This window comes from Macrobrachium rosenbergii, chromosome 23 (genome assembly GCF_040412425.1).
Source record: "Macrobrachium rosenbergii isolate ZJJX-2024 chromosome 23, ASM4041242v1, whole genome shotgun sequence".
NCBI classification, from domain to species: Eukaryota; Metazoa; Arthropoda; class Malacostraca; order Decapoda; family Palaemonidae; genus Macrobrachium; species Macrobrachium rosenbergii.
In genome coordinates, this window is record NC_089763.1 from 29,127,010 (window position 1) to 29,143,935 (window position 16,926).

Consider the following 16,926-nt stretch of genomic DNA (forward strand, 5'->3'; position numbering starts at 1 on the left):
TCCATCCAACAACATTCCACCTAAGGGCTCTCTCCGCGGGGCTCTTCCCATAGAAAAATACAAACTGTCCTTATCTCGGCTGAAAAAGGACAAGCCCCGAGAAAGAGTCATTGTCACAGTATGTCATCCTGAGAAAAAGCTCCCTGATGCATTTCCCGTATTCCGTCTTGCCTTTCCATGCTAAGAGGAAAGAGAGAGAGGGAAAAAATCCTATCTAAGTATGTGCTTTTTAGTTTATTCTTCAGGAAAAAAAGCCTATCTTTTTCACGTGAAAATTTATTGCTAGCCTCTTTATTTTTTTGTGATAATTATATGTTTCCTTCATGTTTCTCTTAAGGGGAACAAAATTGTAGCATTAAGGATATGTAAACCCCCCCTTTTTTATAGACGAATCTGTTATGACCTCTCGAAAAATAAATCATATTGGTTGTATTACTGATATACTTTTTTCATCATCTTTAAATAATGTTTAACTTTTCCTCCTTGTTCTGCTTATTACACAGAATAGCTTTAGTCTCTAACAGGGGTCGGGGAAGCTCTAGCTGCGTAGAGGACAAGTACCACCTTAGCAAAAAACAGAGTTTAGAGAATAAGATTTTTTTTATGAAGTTAGAAATCCATTTATTTCCATTTTAATTATTCAGTTACTTCTTTGCCCTAAAAGGCCCCTTTATATTTACCAAGTAGCTGTAAAGTAAGGTATTTAATGGTCACTTTTAGTTTTCTTTTAATAAAACTTGATGTGGCGATTCTTTATGTATATAAGTCAAGTATAGAAATGCGCATTTATTGTTCCTAAATAAACAGACAAAAAAAGCTAATATTCTAGATCTCGTGGATGTTCCAGTATTTAAATGCTGATCATTTAGCTCGAAACTAATATTCTCTCGTCAATAGTTTCTCGACTCAATCTATCAGTTTAGTATAACGTACGGTATCTTATAGTGTTTGGTTAAAATAGCCATGCGTAGATTTCCTTTGTAAATCAAGAGGATGCTTTAATATTTGTAAAGATTTTTTTATTAAAAAAAACTGTAGTTATCATATTTGCTGTGATGATTCCATCATGTTTTTCTTAATACATGAAACATATTTTTTTTTATCCTCATGACAACCAATTTACATTTAAAGAGCTAAGCCACAGGCACTGTTTGGAGAGTAATAAATCTGCTACTTCACAATCTACAAAGTCCGATCTTCCGACTCGGCAGATCCGAACTGGAGGTGCTGACGGTGGCGGAGGACAACGGACGAGTCTTCACGTGCACGGCAGACAACAACCTGTCCATCGGGGTGTCGGAAAACGCGACACTTAGCGTCTTACGTGAGTACAGAAAGTAATTATATACAGTGTTTTATTCTCTGTACCAAGGCCAAGAGAGACAAGGTCTACCCAATTGGGCGGAGTCGCCTCCCATCTCGGGTAACTACGTAAGCGATGACGTATCTTAGAGGTACCTGCAAAGTACGGCGATTCGCCTGCTGACGCAATAAGGAGGTAGACAAAGATCCGCCTACATGGGGGATTTTGGGGGGAAGTGAACAGGCCTTCTCTTTCTCTTGGCCTTGCTCTGTACAATGTGGGTCTCGCAGGCGCTTGCTGCCTAATGTGGAAGAGGGAGACATGTGCTACTACATTCAAAGACATCTGTCCTAATAGCTTTTCGAAATAGTAAGGGTGCGTTTTATTTACCTATCGTTTTTTTAAGCTTGTTCAACTAATCATCGTCGTCACTATTGTCAGGAATAAAATTCATGCCACGAATTTTATACATTACTATCACAGGTTACTTATTCTTCGCTTTGCAAGACTTTCCTATAAACTGCCCCGCATTTTAAATACACAATATTTTCATGTAGTGAAGGAATAAACTGAAGTTGCTTCATAGAAACTTCAAGCATGCGGAAGTTTCGTTCCAGCTTGTATAAAGTGTTGAAGGAAAAAGCAACTTTTGTTGTGTAATTTATGCATAATTTATTCTCGCTCAATCTGTATGTAAATGTGTTCGGACGACCTGTTCGTATTTTCCGTTAAGTTTTAAAATCTACTGAGGTCTTTGAAAAGGTTAGAAAATTAGTATCTTAGTCTGGTTTGCATGTAATTCTACCCCTCAACAACACACACACATATATAAGTATAAATATATATATATATATATATATATATATATATATATATATATATATATATATATATATATATATATATATATATATATATATATATATATATATATATATATATATATATATATATATATATATATATATATATATATATATGGGCGTGTGTGTATGGAAAATTCTGTAATGCTTCGGAAAACAAATTCCTTCCCTTATGTGATTATGGCCTTATAGTTAAAAACGAAATACACCTCTGTTCTAACTTCCTCTTCCTTAAGACCAATCGCCTCCAATACCCCTCCCCTCCCCTCTACACTTACTCGCTTTCAACCCCCACCCACCCACTCCCTCTACGGCATTATTCATCACACTAACAGCCCTTGCACGTGGCTTTCGTTATTTACCTACTTAAAGGACCTAGGTAAACATATTCATTCACTGGAGAAAAGTTTCGGAAAAAAAAGCACTTGCTTGTTTGTCTCAGGGGAACTGCAGTAGAATAGGAGCTATTGTTGACGTAAACAATGAATGTTTTAGGAGCCTGGAGAGGCTTTAGCCCTAAGAAAATTTTCCCTTTTCTGTTTACGCATTTTTGCACTTGCATAATGCTATTTGGAGGATATTTTCACCTTACACAGCGCGTTTATTTAGTTGATGTTTTGCTTTTTTCCATTTGGAATGAGATCAAGATCTTTAATGTTGTATTATCCGTAAGAGATGTTCTATTATTTTTGTTTTTTCAGAGTAAGAGGTTGCTTAGCTAAGTCACCTTTCGTCTTTGCTTCCCGTATTTTAGGGGTAATCCAAATATCTCATATTTATTCCAAAAATGTTAAAATGCAAAGGGACACAGATAACCATCTTTTATATTGTTCATTGAACGTCTTCAAAGAACTGGGAAAACGGAAAACCAAGAGAATTCCAGATCTTCCTTGTTCAAGGAAATATTCGAGATTTTAATGCCGGTAACCTTTTCCATTTCTCCTGCAGACGGCGCCCTATGGATCACTCCGCCTCCTGAAGTGGTGGAGGTCCACGAAGGAGATGATCTTCTCCTGACGGCTAACGCTGTGGCTAATCCACCTCCCGTCAGGTAATATTTTGTTAGATATAATATCTAATGTTATTACAAGTGGTGTTATTATTAGAGAAGTATTTATGTAACTTCGATTAGATTCGATTTGATGAAGTCTCAGAATTTCATTTACTGTGAGAATCGGATTTACTGTAAAAATCAAATGAGAGAGAGAGAGAGAGAGAGAGAGAGAGAGAGAGAGAGAGAGAGAGAGAGAGAGAGAATACGCCTCGGCTAATTGGACCTAGTTTTTAAGTAATCATCCGTCGAAATATAAGAGAGAGAGAAGAGAGAGAGAGAGAGAGAGAGAGAGAGAGAGAACACGTCTCAGCTAATTGGTTTTAAGTAATCATCCGTCAAAATATATATATATATATATATATATATATATATATATATATATATATATATATATATATATATATATATATATATATATATATATATATATATATATATATATATATTTAGAGAGAGAGAGAGAGAGAGAGAGAGAGAGAGAGAGAGAGAGAATACGCCTCGGCTAATTGGACTTCGTTTTCAATTAATCATCCGTCAAAATATAAGAGAGAGAGAGAGAGAGAGAGAGAGAGAGAGAGAGAGAGAGAGAGAGAGAGAGAGAGAGAATACGCCTCGGATAATTGGAGTTATTTTTAAGTAATCATCCGTCAAAATTTAAGAGAGAGAGAGAGAGAGAGAGAGAATACGCTCGGTTAATTGAGAGTTTTAGTAATCATCCGTCAAAAATTTAAGAGAGAGAGAGAGAGAGAGAGAGAGAGAGAGAGAGAGAGAATTGAGAGTTAGTTTTTTAAGTAATCATCCGTCAAAATATAATAGAGAGAGAGAGAGAGAGAGAGAGAATACGTCTCGGCTAATTGGCTTTAAGTAATCATCCGTCAAATATAATAGAGAGAGAGAGAGAGAGACAGACAGACAGACAGACAGACAGACTACGCCTGGGCTAATTGGACTTAGTTTTTAAGTAATCATCCGTCAAAATATAAAAGAGAGAGAGAGAGAGAGAGAGAGAGAGAGAGAGAGAGAGAGAGAGAGAGAGAGAGAGAGAGAGAGAGAGATACGTCTTGGCTAATTGGGTTTAGTTTTTAAGCAACCATCCGTCAAAATATAAGAGAGAGAGAGAGAGAGAGAGAGAGAGAGAGAGAGAGAGAGAGAGACCCGCAATGACACCTGCTAACTGGAATCTTATTTCGGTAAACAAGCAAGGAAAGACTCCACGGGGCAGACAAGAACCAACAAAAACACAAACCCAAACATACAGTGAAACAAAGATATAAATAAACATATAGCCACCGTCTCGTGTCCTTCAGATATAGCTGGTGGAGAGGCCCCGCTGCTGTGCAGAGCGAGGAAGCTGAGGGGGATGAGTTGGGAATCCTCCGGCTCACTAGGGTAGACCGCCAATACTCAGGGAACTATAGCGTGGTAGCCACTAGTCCGCGCGGAGACACCAACGCCACCTTCGCCATCAACGTGCTATGTGAGTCCAAGTGATGGTTCTCAGTTTAAGCGCTTCTTTTCAATCTCGTTTGATGCTTTAGCGTGCCTCACGCAATTCCTCAGTTTTTATATATTTTTGGTTTATCTTTGCGTATTTTATTAGCAAAATTAAAATTATAAGTACTTGAATTTACGTGACGCCTCGGTTTAAATTGAGAATTTGACACACAGGCGCCTCTGTAGTGCTTCTCAGTTAAAGTCTTACTTTGAAATCGTTCCGAATGTTTTAAGTTAGGAACTACATTTTAAAATTTAATCTTAGTCGACCTGACAATTTTTAATTTTTTTATGGAAAAACTCTTCGTGTACTAGAAAATTACTTGACAAAGGGAAGAATTCATCTCTTCATTGCACTATTATTATTATTATTATTATTATTATTATTATTATTATTATTATTATTATTATTATTATTATTATTATTATTATTATGTAATAACTCTTTTCAATCCTTACAACAATTCTCTTTTATTCAATATTGATGTTTCCTAAAGTTTGGTCATTCTGAATCTTATGCATCTATTTCGTATTAAAAAATAAATCAAAATGTGGGCAGTAAATAAAATGTGGAGAGTAGTTCCCGTAGAGTTTTATATAAGGTATCTAGTAAAGTTCACAGGATAAAATCTCACTAACTCTACGGGATTTACTCTCCACTATTTATTTTCCTACCGGAGCCGTATTCATTAGTACCTTGAGCGTAGAATAAAGATATTAGATTCAGAGTTACCTTAGATTCTTTTAACCATACTTGAACAGTAGCCAAGTCTGATTAAACATCAATATAGACGAAGAGTTACTAGAAGGACTGAAAAGACCTATTACAAAAATCAATCTTGCTGATGTCTTTAAAAGAACTAGTTGAAAAAAGGATCTATTCCTTACGTATTATTATTATTATTATTATTATTATTATTATTATTATTATTATTATTATTATTATTATTATTATTATTATTATTATTATTAAGCAGTAGAAGAACAAATTTTCTATGTAACTGTTATACGATATTATACACTGCTTCTAGCTTTATAGATTGCTCTTAAAATTACAAACCACCTTAATATATAACCACGAATGAATCGTGAACAGAAGATTATCGACATTCATCCATAAGATTCATTCATCTTTTGAGTCTTTTGAACCTTATATCACTTCATTACCAATCACTACGCTTGGCTTACTAATAAAAAATTTTCAATTGTGTTGCGGAGTTTTTTTGTGCGTGAATGGAACGCATGAGTATTAATATTGAAAAAAAGCTCAAAACCGTTCTAAAGTGGATTAATTTAAATGCCTTTTAGAAACAGACATTGATCTAAGGTTATAAAAGAATCAAATATAGTGGTTAATCATAGTGAAAAAAAAATTGCAAAATGTGTTACAAGAACCTCTGAATCTTATGTACTTCGTGAACTGATGACCTACTTTCCATGGCAAAACAAACTTGGAGTGTTTGATATTTTGTAAATCTCTCTCTCTTCTCTCTCTCTCTCTCTCTCTCTCTCTCTCTCTCTCTCTTTCCTTCCTTCTCTTTCTCTCTGTCTCTCTCTCTCTCTCTCTCGAATAACATTAACATTCTGTGTCACCCACTCCACACACCGTGGGAAAAAGTTGAATGAGGGGAAAAAACAAAAAAAAAAAAAAAAGAAGAGAAAGAAAATAATAAACCAGCAACTCCTCGTAAGAAACCCATTTCGCTACACTCAAGTGTTTTGTTTACTCTTTTTTTGTGTGTGTGTGTGTGTTGGGGGTTTGGGTGGCGTGCTACCCAGACGGCCCCGAGGAGGTGGTAGCGGCCGAGAGAGTAACAGTGGACGAGGAAGGGACGAAGACGATTCTGTGCTCGGCTCTCGGGAATCCCACCCCTACCATTACCTGGACAAGGGGCCCCGACAACAGTATATATTCCAGTTATGACACCAATAGCAGGTACGTTTTCCCCTGATGGATGTTGTATGTTTCCCTCGTGCTTCTTCTTTTTTTTTTTTTTACTGGAATTTCTATGGCTTTTCCTTCCTTCCGTTCGTATATTTTTGGAAAGTTTTTATACATATTTATTACTTTTTCGTGTCTCTTTAAATCTGATAAATGTTTCGGGAAGTTTTTGAATTTTCCTGCTAAGCTCTTCTAGCAACCGGTTTTAGCTTTTCATATTTTTATATTTCGTTATTTTTATACCTTTTGATCAGGTTTGCCTAATATTATACAAAATGTACAAGTTTTAAGCACTCAGACATTACGCTAATTTTTTTTTATACAAATTTTTAAAACTTTACTCTCTCAATATATATATATAATATAGATATATATATATATATATATATATATATATATATATATATATACATATATATATATATATATATATATATATATATATATATATATATATATATAGATATATATATATATATATATATATATATATATAAAGAGAGAGAGAGAGAGAGAGAGAGAGAGAGAAAAGAAACATATTCTACAATAAAAATATCATGAAGTTCATAGTTTCAATTCCTCTTTGCTGACATGTGAACTCAGTTGTCATGGAGTAGGTGCTGAAGGAATAAAGGGAAAGGAAATGAGATATTCTGAAATAAAAATAGTAAGAGGCGTGATTGTGATACATTTTTAAAGTCCTGATTTTTTAATTGCTTATATCAGCATCATGGAATTTGAAGCGTAGGACGAAAATGAAAGCCCAATATATTACAAAAAAATAAAGTTTGTATTTTTATACAGTAACTCAAGTTCCCTGAATGTATTATGACTGAACAATCATATGATAAACAAGCATTTAATTCAGTATAAAACCTGAGAGTAGTAATAGAGTGAATGAGGGTATGATTTACCATCCAGTGCAAACTTCCTATTCCTTTGGAAACAATGATGCTGGCAAAACGAATTCAATTTACTCCACTCCGACCCATCCTCTCTTTCCAGTTCCGGAGTTTATTTAGCCACTGGAGTTGGGGAAGCACGGCTTGTCATGGAGTGGGCTTCCAGAGCCGACACTGGAAAATATCACTGCCACGCCACCAATACTGTGTCTACGTCACCGCCTATAACTACGGTTGTTGTGGTCACGCGTAAGTAATGCCTTATGTGATGTTCGATGACTTTATGCTATTCTATAAAGCCTGGTAACTTTCGTTTTTTTTTTCAATAATCATGCGTTATGACGCAGTATTCAATTATTTGCTCTTTTTCGCAAATCTCAGTGGAGTGCTTGATCAAAGTATTCCAAGTAAGGGAAAATATAAATATTCTGTGTCAATTCTTACCAATAAATTTCTCATAAAATCCTTAATTAACTCTAATTTCTCTATTTACTCAAACTTTTGCGTCACTTTCCAACACTTGCCGACCTAAGCAATATCTATTTTCCCTTTGACACTTCCGGTTTCTCTCTTTTTTTTTTTGGTGAATTTGGATTGTCATTCTGTTTTCGCGTCTTGTTTCATGTGGGGTGTCTGAAGTGCATCTTATTTATGGATTTATATTTGCTTTCCTTGTTTTGCTTTTCTGCCTCACACTTCCTTCGAAGAAGTAGTTTTTCATAAGGATAAATTTGTGTTTTCAATTACTTTTTGATTAATGTATTAATATGGCTTGTATATTTATTTGTTTTTATCTTCCTTGGCTTTTCATCCCGAGATTCAAGGTTTTATATCTCGCACCAATTAGATAATCAAAATCATTATTCATCATTTAATGAATTAATTACATCCCCTCATCCAGCATATCTGCAGTCTATTTGAAAGTTCTTCCAGAAATATTCCTACAGGAAATGTAAAATCAGTCTATCTATTCATCCAATAATCAATTTATATATATTTATTTTGCAGAGCCACCCGAGCCATCCATTAACACGCAAGCGATGACTAACCCGTGGGCGCTCATGGGTGGAATTGGGCGTCTGGACTGCCGGGTGAGGGCTGCCCCAGCGCCCACTTTCACTTGGTCAATCAACGACGAGAGCCAAGTGCTTTATAATGGAAACAAGTATTCCATTAGCGTGCCCGAGGTAGGTTGATCGGAACAGGCGAAATGGAGGTGGTTATTTGAACACGAAAATAACCGAAATATCCCTTTTCATCCTTTCGGAACTGGGAAGTGAAAGTAATAACTTTAACACGAAAATAATGGCGATATTTCATCCTTTGAACATGAAAATGATGGAGATTTTCATAATTTTCTGCTCCTGAAAAAGGATGAATGTGTTAGTTTACAATAATTTTAACAAGAAAATAATATTATATATGTGTGTGTATATACGTATATGTGTGTGTGTGTGTAAATCTGTGATTGAGTTTGTGCTTGTACTGAAAGAGAATGTATATACTGAGCGATGAAAACAAATGCGGCAAGGAAAGGGAAGAGCGGCTTTACGCAAGAGGCGGTGTATTTAGATTACGTATGACAGCTGAAAGGAAGATTTTAGAGTTAAAAAAAAAAAACGCCATCTGAATACCTATGTAGAAAACAGAATACGTGTTTATTTTATGAAATTCATGGGAAGTGTTTTAATCGTAAATATTGAGTTATAAATAATTCATAGGATTTGTTTTAATTTTAAATATTGAGGCATTAACGAGGGTATTTGAATTTATTACTTGGGGAGAGCACTGAACGTTATTGTCCAAAGTAACGGATTTTATTCTATCTAGATTATTAAGTGAAAATATATGCCTTCTTCTTTTCATTAACAGTTGGTTGATGCCATGCCATCATCGTATGAAATCAATAACCGGATAATTTAGAAGTTTAAGATTCTTATTCAGTTGCCGATTCTTTTATAACCAATAACCAGTGGCAAAGGGCCATCTGGATTTAAACCCCATGAGCATTCATCAAAGTAAGGACATCTTGCAAAAGCTGGTGAAAGCCAACATGACCGACCTTATTATTCGCCAGCAACAGATGGTTGACGACGCCGTAGAAAATGGCGATCTATTCTAAAGAAGAATTGGCATTTGTTTTTCGTTGCGCGATGACTGGAAAGAGGCATTGATTGTGAATTTATCCCCTACCCTACAGCTGATTGACGACGTGATAGAGTGGTCCTCCGAATTAGAGATCAAGGACGTCAACGTTCGGGATTACGGACTCTACATCTGCACGGCCCACAATTCGCAAGGGTCATGCACGACCAATTTCACCTTGACCCCGCCTCCGCCGCCGAGAGCCCCGTTGAATTTCACGGTAAGTTTAGAATTCCATTTGAATTATTCTACATGTTTTGAAGTGACGGCTTTCTCCTGAAGTATAATATGTATATATATATATATATATATATATATATATATATATATATATATATATATATATATATATATATATATATACATATAACACACATATATATACACATATGTATATGCAGACACACACACTCACACACACACACACACATATATATATATATATATATATATATATATATATATATATATATATATATATATATATATATATATATATATTATATATATCGATTAAGTTTACGTCACATTTAATAACTGCAATGCCAAGAATTGCCTGCAATTTCCAGGCCGTTGTGGCAGCGTGGCGTCTGTTCAGCCGCAATATTAATCATGCCGCTTTGGTCGTGCAAGAAAACCTGGGTGTGAAGACTTCCCTGTCTCAACGTTTATTATTAGCGTTGTTATTATCAATGCAATTTATGCAAATATGCAAAAACTAGCGGAATATGTTTAAAAGACCATTTTTCATTTGTTAGGAAAGTTGCACTAAGTGTCTTGACTATAGGGAAAAATCAACGATTAATGTTGTGAATGTTTTCTCTTTCTTCCATTTTACCATTTTGTGATACAAAACTGAAAGGAAATTAAAACATGACAAATAAATATATGCAAACAAGTAAAGAAACATACGTAAATACAATAAACCGAAAGAGTATCTAAACCCTTTCATCAAAGGGAAGATAGATAGTCAGCATCATTACCAGTTCGATGCAATTTTCCACTAGCTTGATCGAGTTTAAATTCTGGGCCACGGCAAACCTCCGACAATTTGTCTTGGTTCAAACAGATTTTCCTGGTCATTATCAATTGATTGCAACTTTTGCAACATGTAACTGAGTCGTGCGAAGGAGCCGTTGCAATATCCCAGCTTCCTTTACGCAACCCTGGGGATTTTTCGTTGAGCTGTGTGGGAGTGAAGACCGGTGGTTTCCAAGGTAACAGACATGAGCTGCCGCCTCTCTGACAGAGAGAGAGAGAGAGAGAGAGAGAGAGAGAGAGAGAGAGAGAGAGAGAGAGAGAGAGAGAGAGGTTCCTGTTTCCTATAGGTTCGCTGTATTACTTTGAAATGAGAGAGAGAGAGAGAGAGAGAGAGAGAGAGAGAGAGAGAGAGAGAGAGAGAGAGAGAGAGAGAGAGAGAGGTTGTTATATTATTTACTCGTCCACAATTAACCAGCTGACATACGAGAAAGGGAGAAAAGCAGAGAGGAGAGTGAGATTGTTGTTTCCTTTACAGGTGAGACCGAAATAGTTATTTCTATGTTTGCAGTATTTACACTCTGAAATCTGAGAGAGAGAGAGAGAGAGAGAGAGAGAGAGAGAGAGAGAGAGAGAGAGAGAGAGAGAGAGAGAGAGAGAGAGAGAAAGGGAGAGAACATAGATATAGAGAACATGAGTGAGAGGGGAAGATTACTCTTCCACTGAGAGAGAGAGAGAGATGAGAAGAGAGAAGAAAGAAGAAGAAGAAGAAGAAGAAGAAGAAATGAAGAGAAAGAGAGAGAGAGGAAGGAATATATGTGGAACATGGTGAGAGGAAGATTACTATTCCTCCTGAGAGAAAGAGAGAGAGAGAGAGAGAGAGAGAGAGAGAGAGAGAGAGAGAGCACAAAAGTAGCTGCAAACGGGAAGGCAGTATGTGCAGAGATGGCCGAGAAATGAGAGTAATACAGGTTTATGTCAGGATGATAAAATGACCTGAGTTGTGAGGAAGAGGAGGGAATCTTTGTGTGATGTGTTTGCACGAGGAAGGAGGAGGAGTGATTCGACAGAGAGAGAGAGAGAGAGAGAGAGAGAGAGAGAGAGAGAGAGAGAGAGAGAGAGAGAGAGAGAGAGCGCACTGAAAATGCTTTGATAGACAGTTAACTGATTAAACTGTTATGCTAAATTTTTATTTATTATTTTTGTGTGAGAGAGAGAGAGAGAGAGAGAGAGAGAGAGAGAGAGAGAGAGAGAGAGAGAGAGAGAGAGAGAGAGAGAGAGCACTGAAAGTGGTTTTAAAAATGTGGATATTGAATTGTGAAATTACTATCCTATAATTTCACGAGAGAGAGAGAGAGAGAGAGAGAGAGAGAGAGAGAGAGAGAGAGAGAGAGAGCAGTGAAAACGGTAATACAAAAAGTGGATATTAAATTGTGAAAATGCTATGCTATAATTTCTTAAAAAAAAACACTTATACTTAAGTAAAATCAGCTATGAATATCGTGTCTGAAGAGAAGCTAATTCGAACCGATGTTTATAAAACTGTAATAATGAAGCTTTTAATATTCTCGATTAAAGATCTTAGCTGCCTTGAAAAGGACCGCTGGAATTTCGTGTGAAAATGTAAATGGAAATTACATCGAACTTTTGATCTTTAAATAAAAAATAAAATAGAAATATGATACATGTTTTGGTAAGAAGGAATCAATAGGAACGGTTTGTCATTTAATGCATGATATTATACGTATGTATGGGAATGCATTACTAAGCAGTATTCAGCTAGTTGTTTAGTAAGATAACTGTTAGTAAGCAGAATAAGAGATACAGTTTGGTTGTTGAAATACATATATATCAGAAACATTTAAAAAACATAGGAAATAAAACCGGGAAATAATTTCTCTGTCCGATATCTGTCAATAGCGTGTGAATAAATGTTGCAAAATCTTTTGAAGAATGTTAGGAAGAGGGAAAACTAGAGTCAAATGAAACCAGAGATAAAAGTGTTGTTAAAATGGAAAAATAATGTTGATATTCTCCACTACCATCACAATTTAATCGTACATTTTGAAATCACATTCGGACGGGAGTGAAAAAAGTAGGAAAATCCAGAGAGCCAGCGGTAGATTGCAAAATGTTTCTGCATGTCAAAGAAAACGAGAGAGAGAGAGAGAGAGAGAGAGAGAGAGAGAGAGAGAGAGAGAGGAGAGAGAGAGAGAGAAGGGGAGGAACAAAATTCTGAAAAGGAAACGGAAAGGAAAAATAAAAGAGATACGGAAGTGATAAGTTAGGAAATCATAGCTCTTGACATTGACTGACAACCCAGTGTTGGTGAGTCAATGTAATTTTTACTCGGATTGTCTGGGAATTGAAAGGAGAAAAGTGAAAGCTTGAAAGAGTTCGTATGTCGCAAACATAAAACGAAGAAACAAGACAGGAATGCATATATATATATATATATATATATATATATATATATATATATATATATATATATATATATATATATATATATATATATATACATACATATACATATACATATAAATACACACACACACATATATATATATACTATATACATATATGGAGTAAATATTTCTGTTACCATAACCAAATAATTTTTGTAAATGCATGAATACAAGATTTAATGCAAAAAGGTGAAAATTAGAGAGAGAGAGAGAGAGAGAGAGAGAGAGAGAGAGAGAGAGAGAGAGAGAGAGAGAGAGAGAAAACCCTAAACAACCCTCACGTAGCATAGAAGAGAAGTAAAATACAAATAGAAAAACAATCAGAAAATACTATACAAGGAAATACATCATACTAAAAACCATCCCACCTCATACAATGGCCATAGAAGAAGAAAAAAGTGGAATTTAGGATAAGAAAAATAAGAAGGAACCAACGAATCAGGTTCCGAGAATCCATCAGTTGCCCCAATCCCACTATCTTATTTTTTTTTCTCTCCCTTTTTCTTTGCCGTTGGACGCAATATACTCGGGAAACCCGTTCTTGACAGACCAGAATTCTTTTTAGCAGACTCGATTCGAGAATCTATAGGCCGACTCTTCTTCCTCTCTCTCACAAAATTCTTCCCTATTGGAGATGTTGGGATGTCCCCCTCCTATTCCGTTCGTCGGTTTTTTGTTTTTGTTTTTGTTTTTCTTCAGGAACAGATTTTTTTCTCTCTCTCTCTCTCTCTCTCTCTCTCTCTCTCTCTCTCTCTCTCTCTCTCTCTCTCTCTACTGGGGAGGTTTATTATTAATCGTACAAAGATGGTACTGTAGGAGAATGACGTGTCAGTACAAACAGCGACAACTTCTCTAATTAATAATAATAATAATAATAATAATAATAATAATAATAATAATAATAATAATAATAATAATAAGTTATTATTATTAGTATTATTATAAACAATAATAATAATAATAATAATAATAATAATAATAATAATAATAATAATAATAATAATAATAATAATATAGACTTACAGATATTGCCATTTGATTGTATTCTGTGTTTCATAACAGACCCATCTTTTGGTTTGAAGCGTTTTTTTTAATAATGCAAAACAATTTATATTACTGGAGCACTTTACTCTTAGTGCGGGGTATACAAACGGATATAGCAGATAACTGACCTCAATTGACATGAAAGAAAAGATTCTACATGGGACGGTCAACTCCAGGCTCATTGTTTTGTTTTGCTGAAGGGCTTTCACTTTTCAAAACGATGTCCTAAACAATGTTATTAATACAGAGATGTGAGGGAAGTCAATTAACGAGAGAGAGAGAGAGAGAGAGAGAGAGAGAGAGAGAGAGAGAGAGAACCCCAAAACTACTCTGACGTGGCATAGAAGAGGAGGAAAATTAAACTATTTATATTCTGAAAAAAAGGATGTAACTTTATAATCTGTATGGAGTAAAAATTCATAGTAATTTACCATTTTCTGAAACTATCACTAGACTGTTTCTCATTGGCACAGTGTCTTTTTTGAGAATTATGTCTTATTTTTTTTTTAAATATTTCTCCTTCAGTTATCAATTACCCTACACTTCTCAAAAAGTCCTGTGTAGAATAAGAGGGGATGCTTCCTCTGTTTTATAAACATTACAAGAGGACAACGTGGTCTCGACAGGAAAACTTAAACTTAGAATTAAATAAGCTTTCTAATGGCAAGTTCACTTAAACCCAGAATTACCCATAAACAAGTAAAAAATGCAATCGAGTTTTCTGTACAGCGTATAATGCAGTATGAAACTCTCAGCCCATGCCCCATGAAACTCTCAACCAGCCGTGGTGGCCTGGCCTATATTGTTGCCAGACGCACGATTATGTCTAAAATTAACCTTAAATAAAATAAAAACTACCGAGGAGGCTAGAGGGCTGCAATTTGGTATGTTTGATGATTGGAGGGTGGATGATCAACATACCAATTTGCAGCCGTCTAGCCTCAGTAGTTTTTAAGATCTGAGGGAGGAGAGAAAAAAGCGTGGACGGACAGACAAAGCCGTCACAATAGTTTTCTGTTACAGAAAGCTAAAACTAACCTCCTTTTCTCCCGACCTCGAAACCCAGGCTGTGATTGTGAGGTCGAACAGCGTCGTCTTCTCTTGGCAACAGGACACCCTGGGCGCCCCACCGAGGGGTCACCAGATAAGATTTCAGGCCAGTGGAGCCAAAAATTTCCAGGTAAGTCTTTTCCTTTATAGGATTCTTTCAAAAGAATCCAGGTAATCCTTATACGTTTATAGGGTCCTTGAGGGAATAGGTTTAATTTGTTTGGTTGTAGGCATAGTTTTTCTAAGTGTTTAGATGATATGCTATCTAATGAGAGAGAGAGAGAGAGAGAGAGAGAGAGAGAGAGAGAGAGAGAGAGAGAAAGAAAAGGCAACGTTCATTGTCACATTCACAATTGTATGAAGTGGCTAGTACTGAGAGAGAGAGAGAGAGAGAGAGAGAGAGAGAGAGAGAGAGAGAGAGACTCAGACATTAACGGCATTTCTAGTCCAACATTGATTAGTTTTCTGTCTTTTTTTAATACGTATAATATTACGATATAAATCTTTTAACATTCAGAGAGAGAGAGAGAGAGAGAGAGAGAGAGAGAGAGAGAGAGAGAGAGAGAGAGAGAGAGAGAGAGAGAGATTAATAACAAAGAATCCCTTCCTCCAGTACGTTGACGTACCCGGAAGCAACACCACCAACGTAACGATCACCGGACTGACACCCGGAACCGACTACGGCTTCACGATCCAGGCATACAGCGATCAAGGGGAATCACATTACGTGACTCCGATGGTAATAGTGAACACAATGGTGGGTAAGTAACAGTGAATAAACAATGCCTTCATTTAGGAGTAAGAGTCGAGATTGACCACCTTTGTTTGTCAGTAATTTTTAATGGTGATGATTCCAAATAAACAATGCCTTGATTTAGGAGTAAGAGTCGAGATTAAACACCTTTGTTTGTTAGTAATTTTCAATGGTGAGGATTCAAAATAAACAATGCTTTGATTTAGGAGGAAGAGTCGAGATTGAACACCTTTGTTTGTCAGTAATTTTCAATGGTTAGGATTCCAGATAAACAATGCCTTCATTTAGGAGGAAGAGTCGAGATTGAACACCTTTGTTTGTCAGTACTAATTTTCAATGGCGAGGATTCATTTTCATAAGAGAAATTAATAAAAAAAAAATTCCTGTGCAATGAGAGATATAAAAAAATTACGGAAGTTTTGATAGAAAAATAAACAGCGCATTAGTTTTCAAGTAAAAGTCGAGATTGAACACGTTTGTTTGTCAGTACTAATTTTTAATGGTGAGGATTCATTTTCATAAGAGAAATTAATAAAAAAAAGAATTCCTGTGTAATGAGAGATATAGAAAAAATGACAGTTTTGACAGAAAAATAAACAGTGCGTTAGTTTTCAAGTAAAAGTCGAGATTGAACACCTTTGTCTGTCGGTAATTTTTAATGGTGAGGATTCATTTTCATTAGTGAAATTAATAAAAAAAACAAGTTCATTTGTAATGAGAGTAATAAAAGAAATTGACAGAAGTTTGATAGCACGGCAAAGGTCAATGAAAGCAAAAAGTCATGTTTTTTACAATTTCTTTAGACGCTGATAAGCATCCAAAAATTATTACGATATCTTGATTAAGAAAGTAAAGAGTGAAACTAAATTTAAAAGAATGCTGTTGAGAGAGAGAGAGAGAGAGAGAGAGAGAGAGAGAGAGAGAGAGAG

The 16,926-nt window shown here is 35.6% G+C and overlaps 1 protein-coding gene and 1 long non-coding RNA gene across 5 annotated transcripts in view; one reads left to right on the top strand and one right to left on the bottom strand.

The window, feature by feature from the left end:
• Nucleotides 1–16,926, bottom strand: part of LOC136851416 (uncharacterized) — a 424,951-nt gene that overhangs the window by 222,858 nt on the left and 185,167 nt on the right. The window lies entirely within an intron of this gene.
• Nucleotides 1–16,926, top strand: part of LOC136851414 (nephrin-like) — a 122,499-nt gene that overhangs the window by 102,439 nt on the left and 3,134 nt on the right. For all 4 annotated transcript variants that reach the window (XM_067125500.1, XM_067125499.1, XM_067125498.1 and 1 more), the window contains exons 13-21: nucleotides 1,212–1,324; nucleotides 3,115–3,217; nucleotides 4,528–4,697; nucleotides 6,494–6,650; nucleotides 7,662–7,807; nucleotides 8,567–8,745; nucleotides 9,759–9,923; nucleotides 15,260–15,373; nucleotides 15,857–16,004. In XM_067125500.1, coding sequence (XP_066981601.1) covers nucleotides 1,212–1,324; nucleotides 3,115–3,217; nucleotides 4,528–4,697; nucleotides 6,494–6,650; nucleotides 7,662–7,807; nucleotides 8,567–8,745; nucleotides 9,759–9,923; nucleotides 15,260–15,373; nucleotides 15,857–16,004 — 1,295 coding nt within the window. The remainder of the gene's footprint in view (nucleotides 1–1,211; nucleotides 1,325–3,114; nucleotides 3,218–4,527; nucleotides 4,698–6,493; nucleotides 6,651–7,661; nucleotides 7,808–8,566; nucleotides 8,746–9,758; nucleotides 9,924–15,259; nucleotides 15,374–15,856; nucleotides 16,005–16,926) is intronic.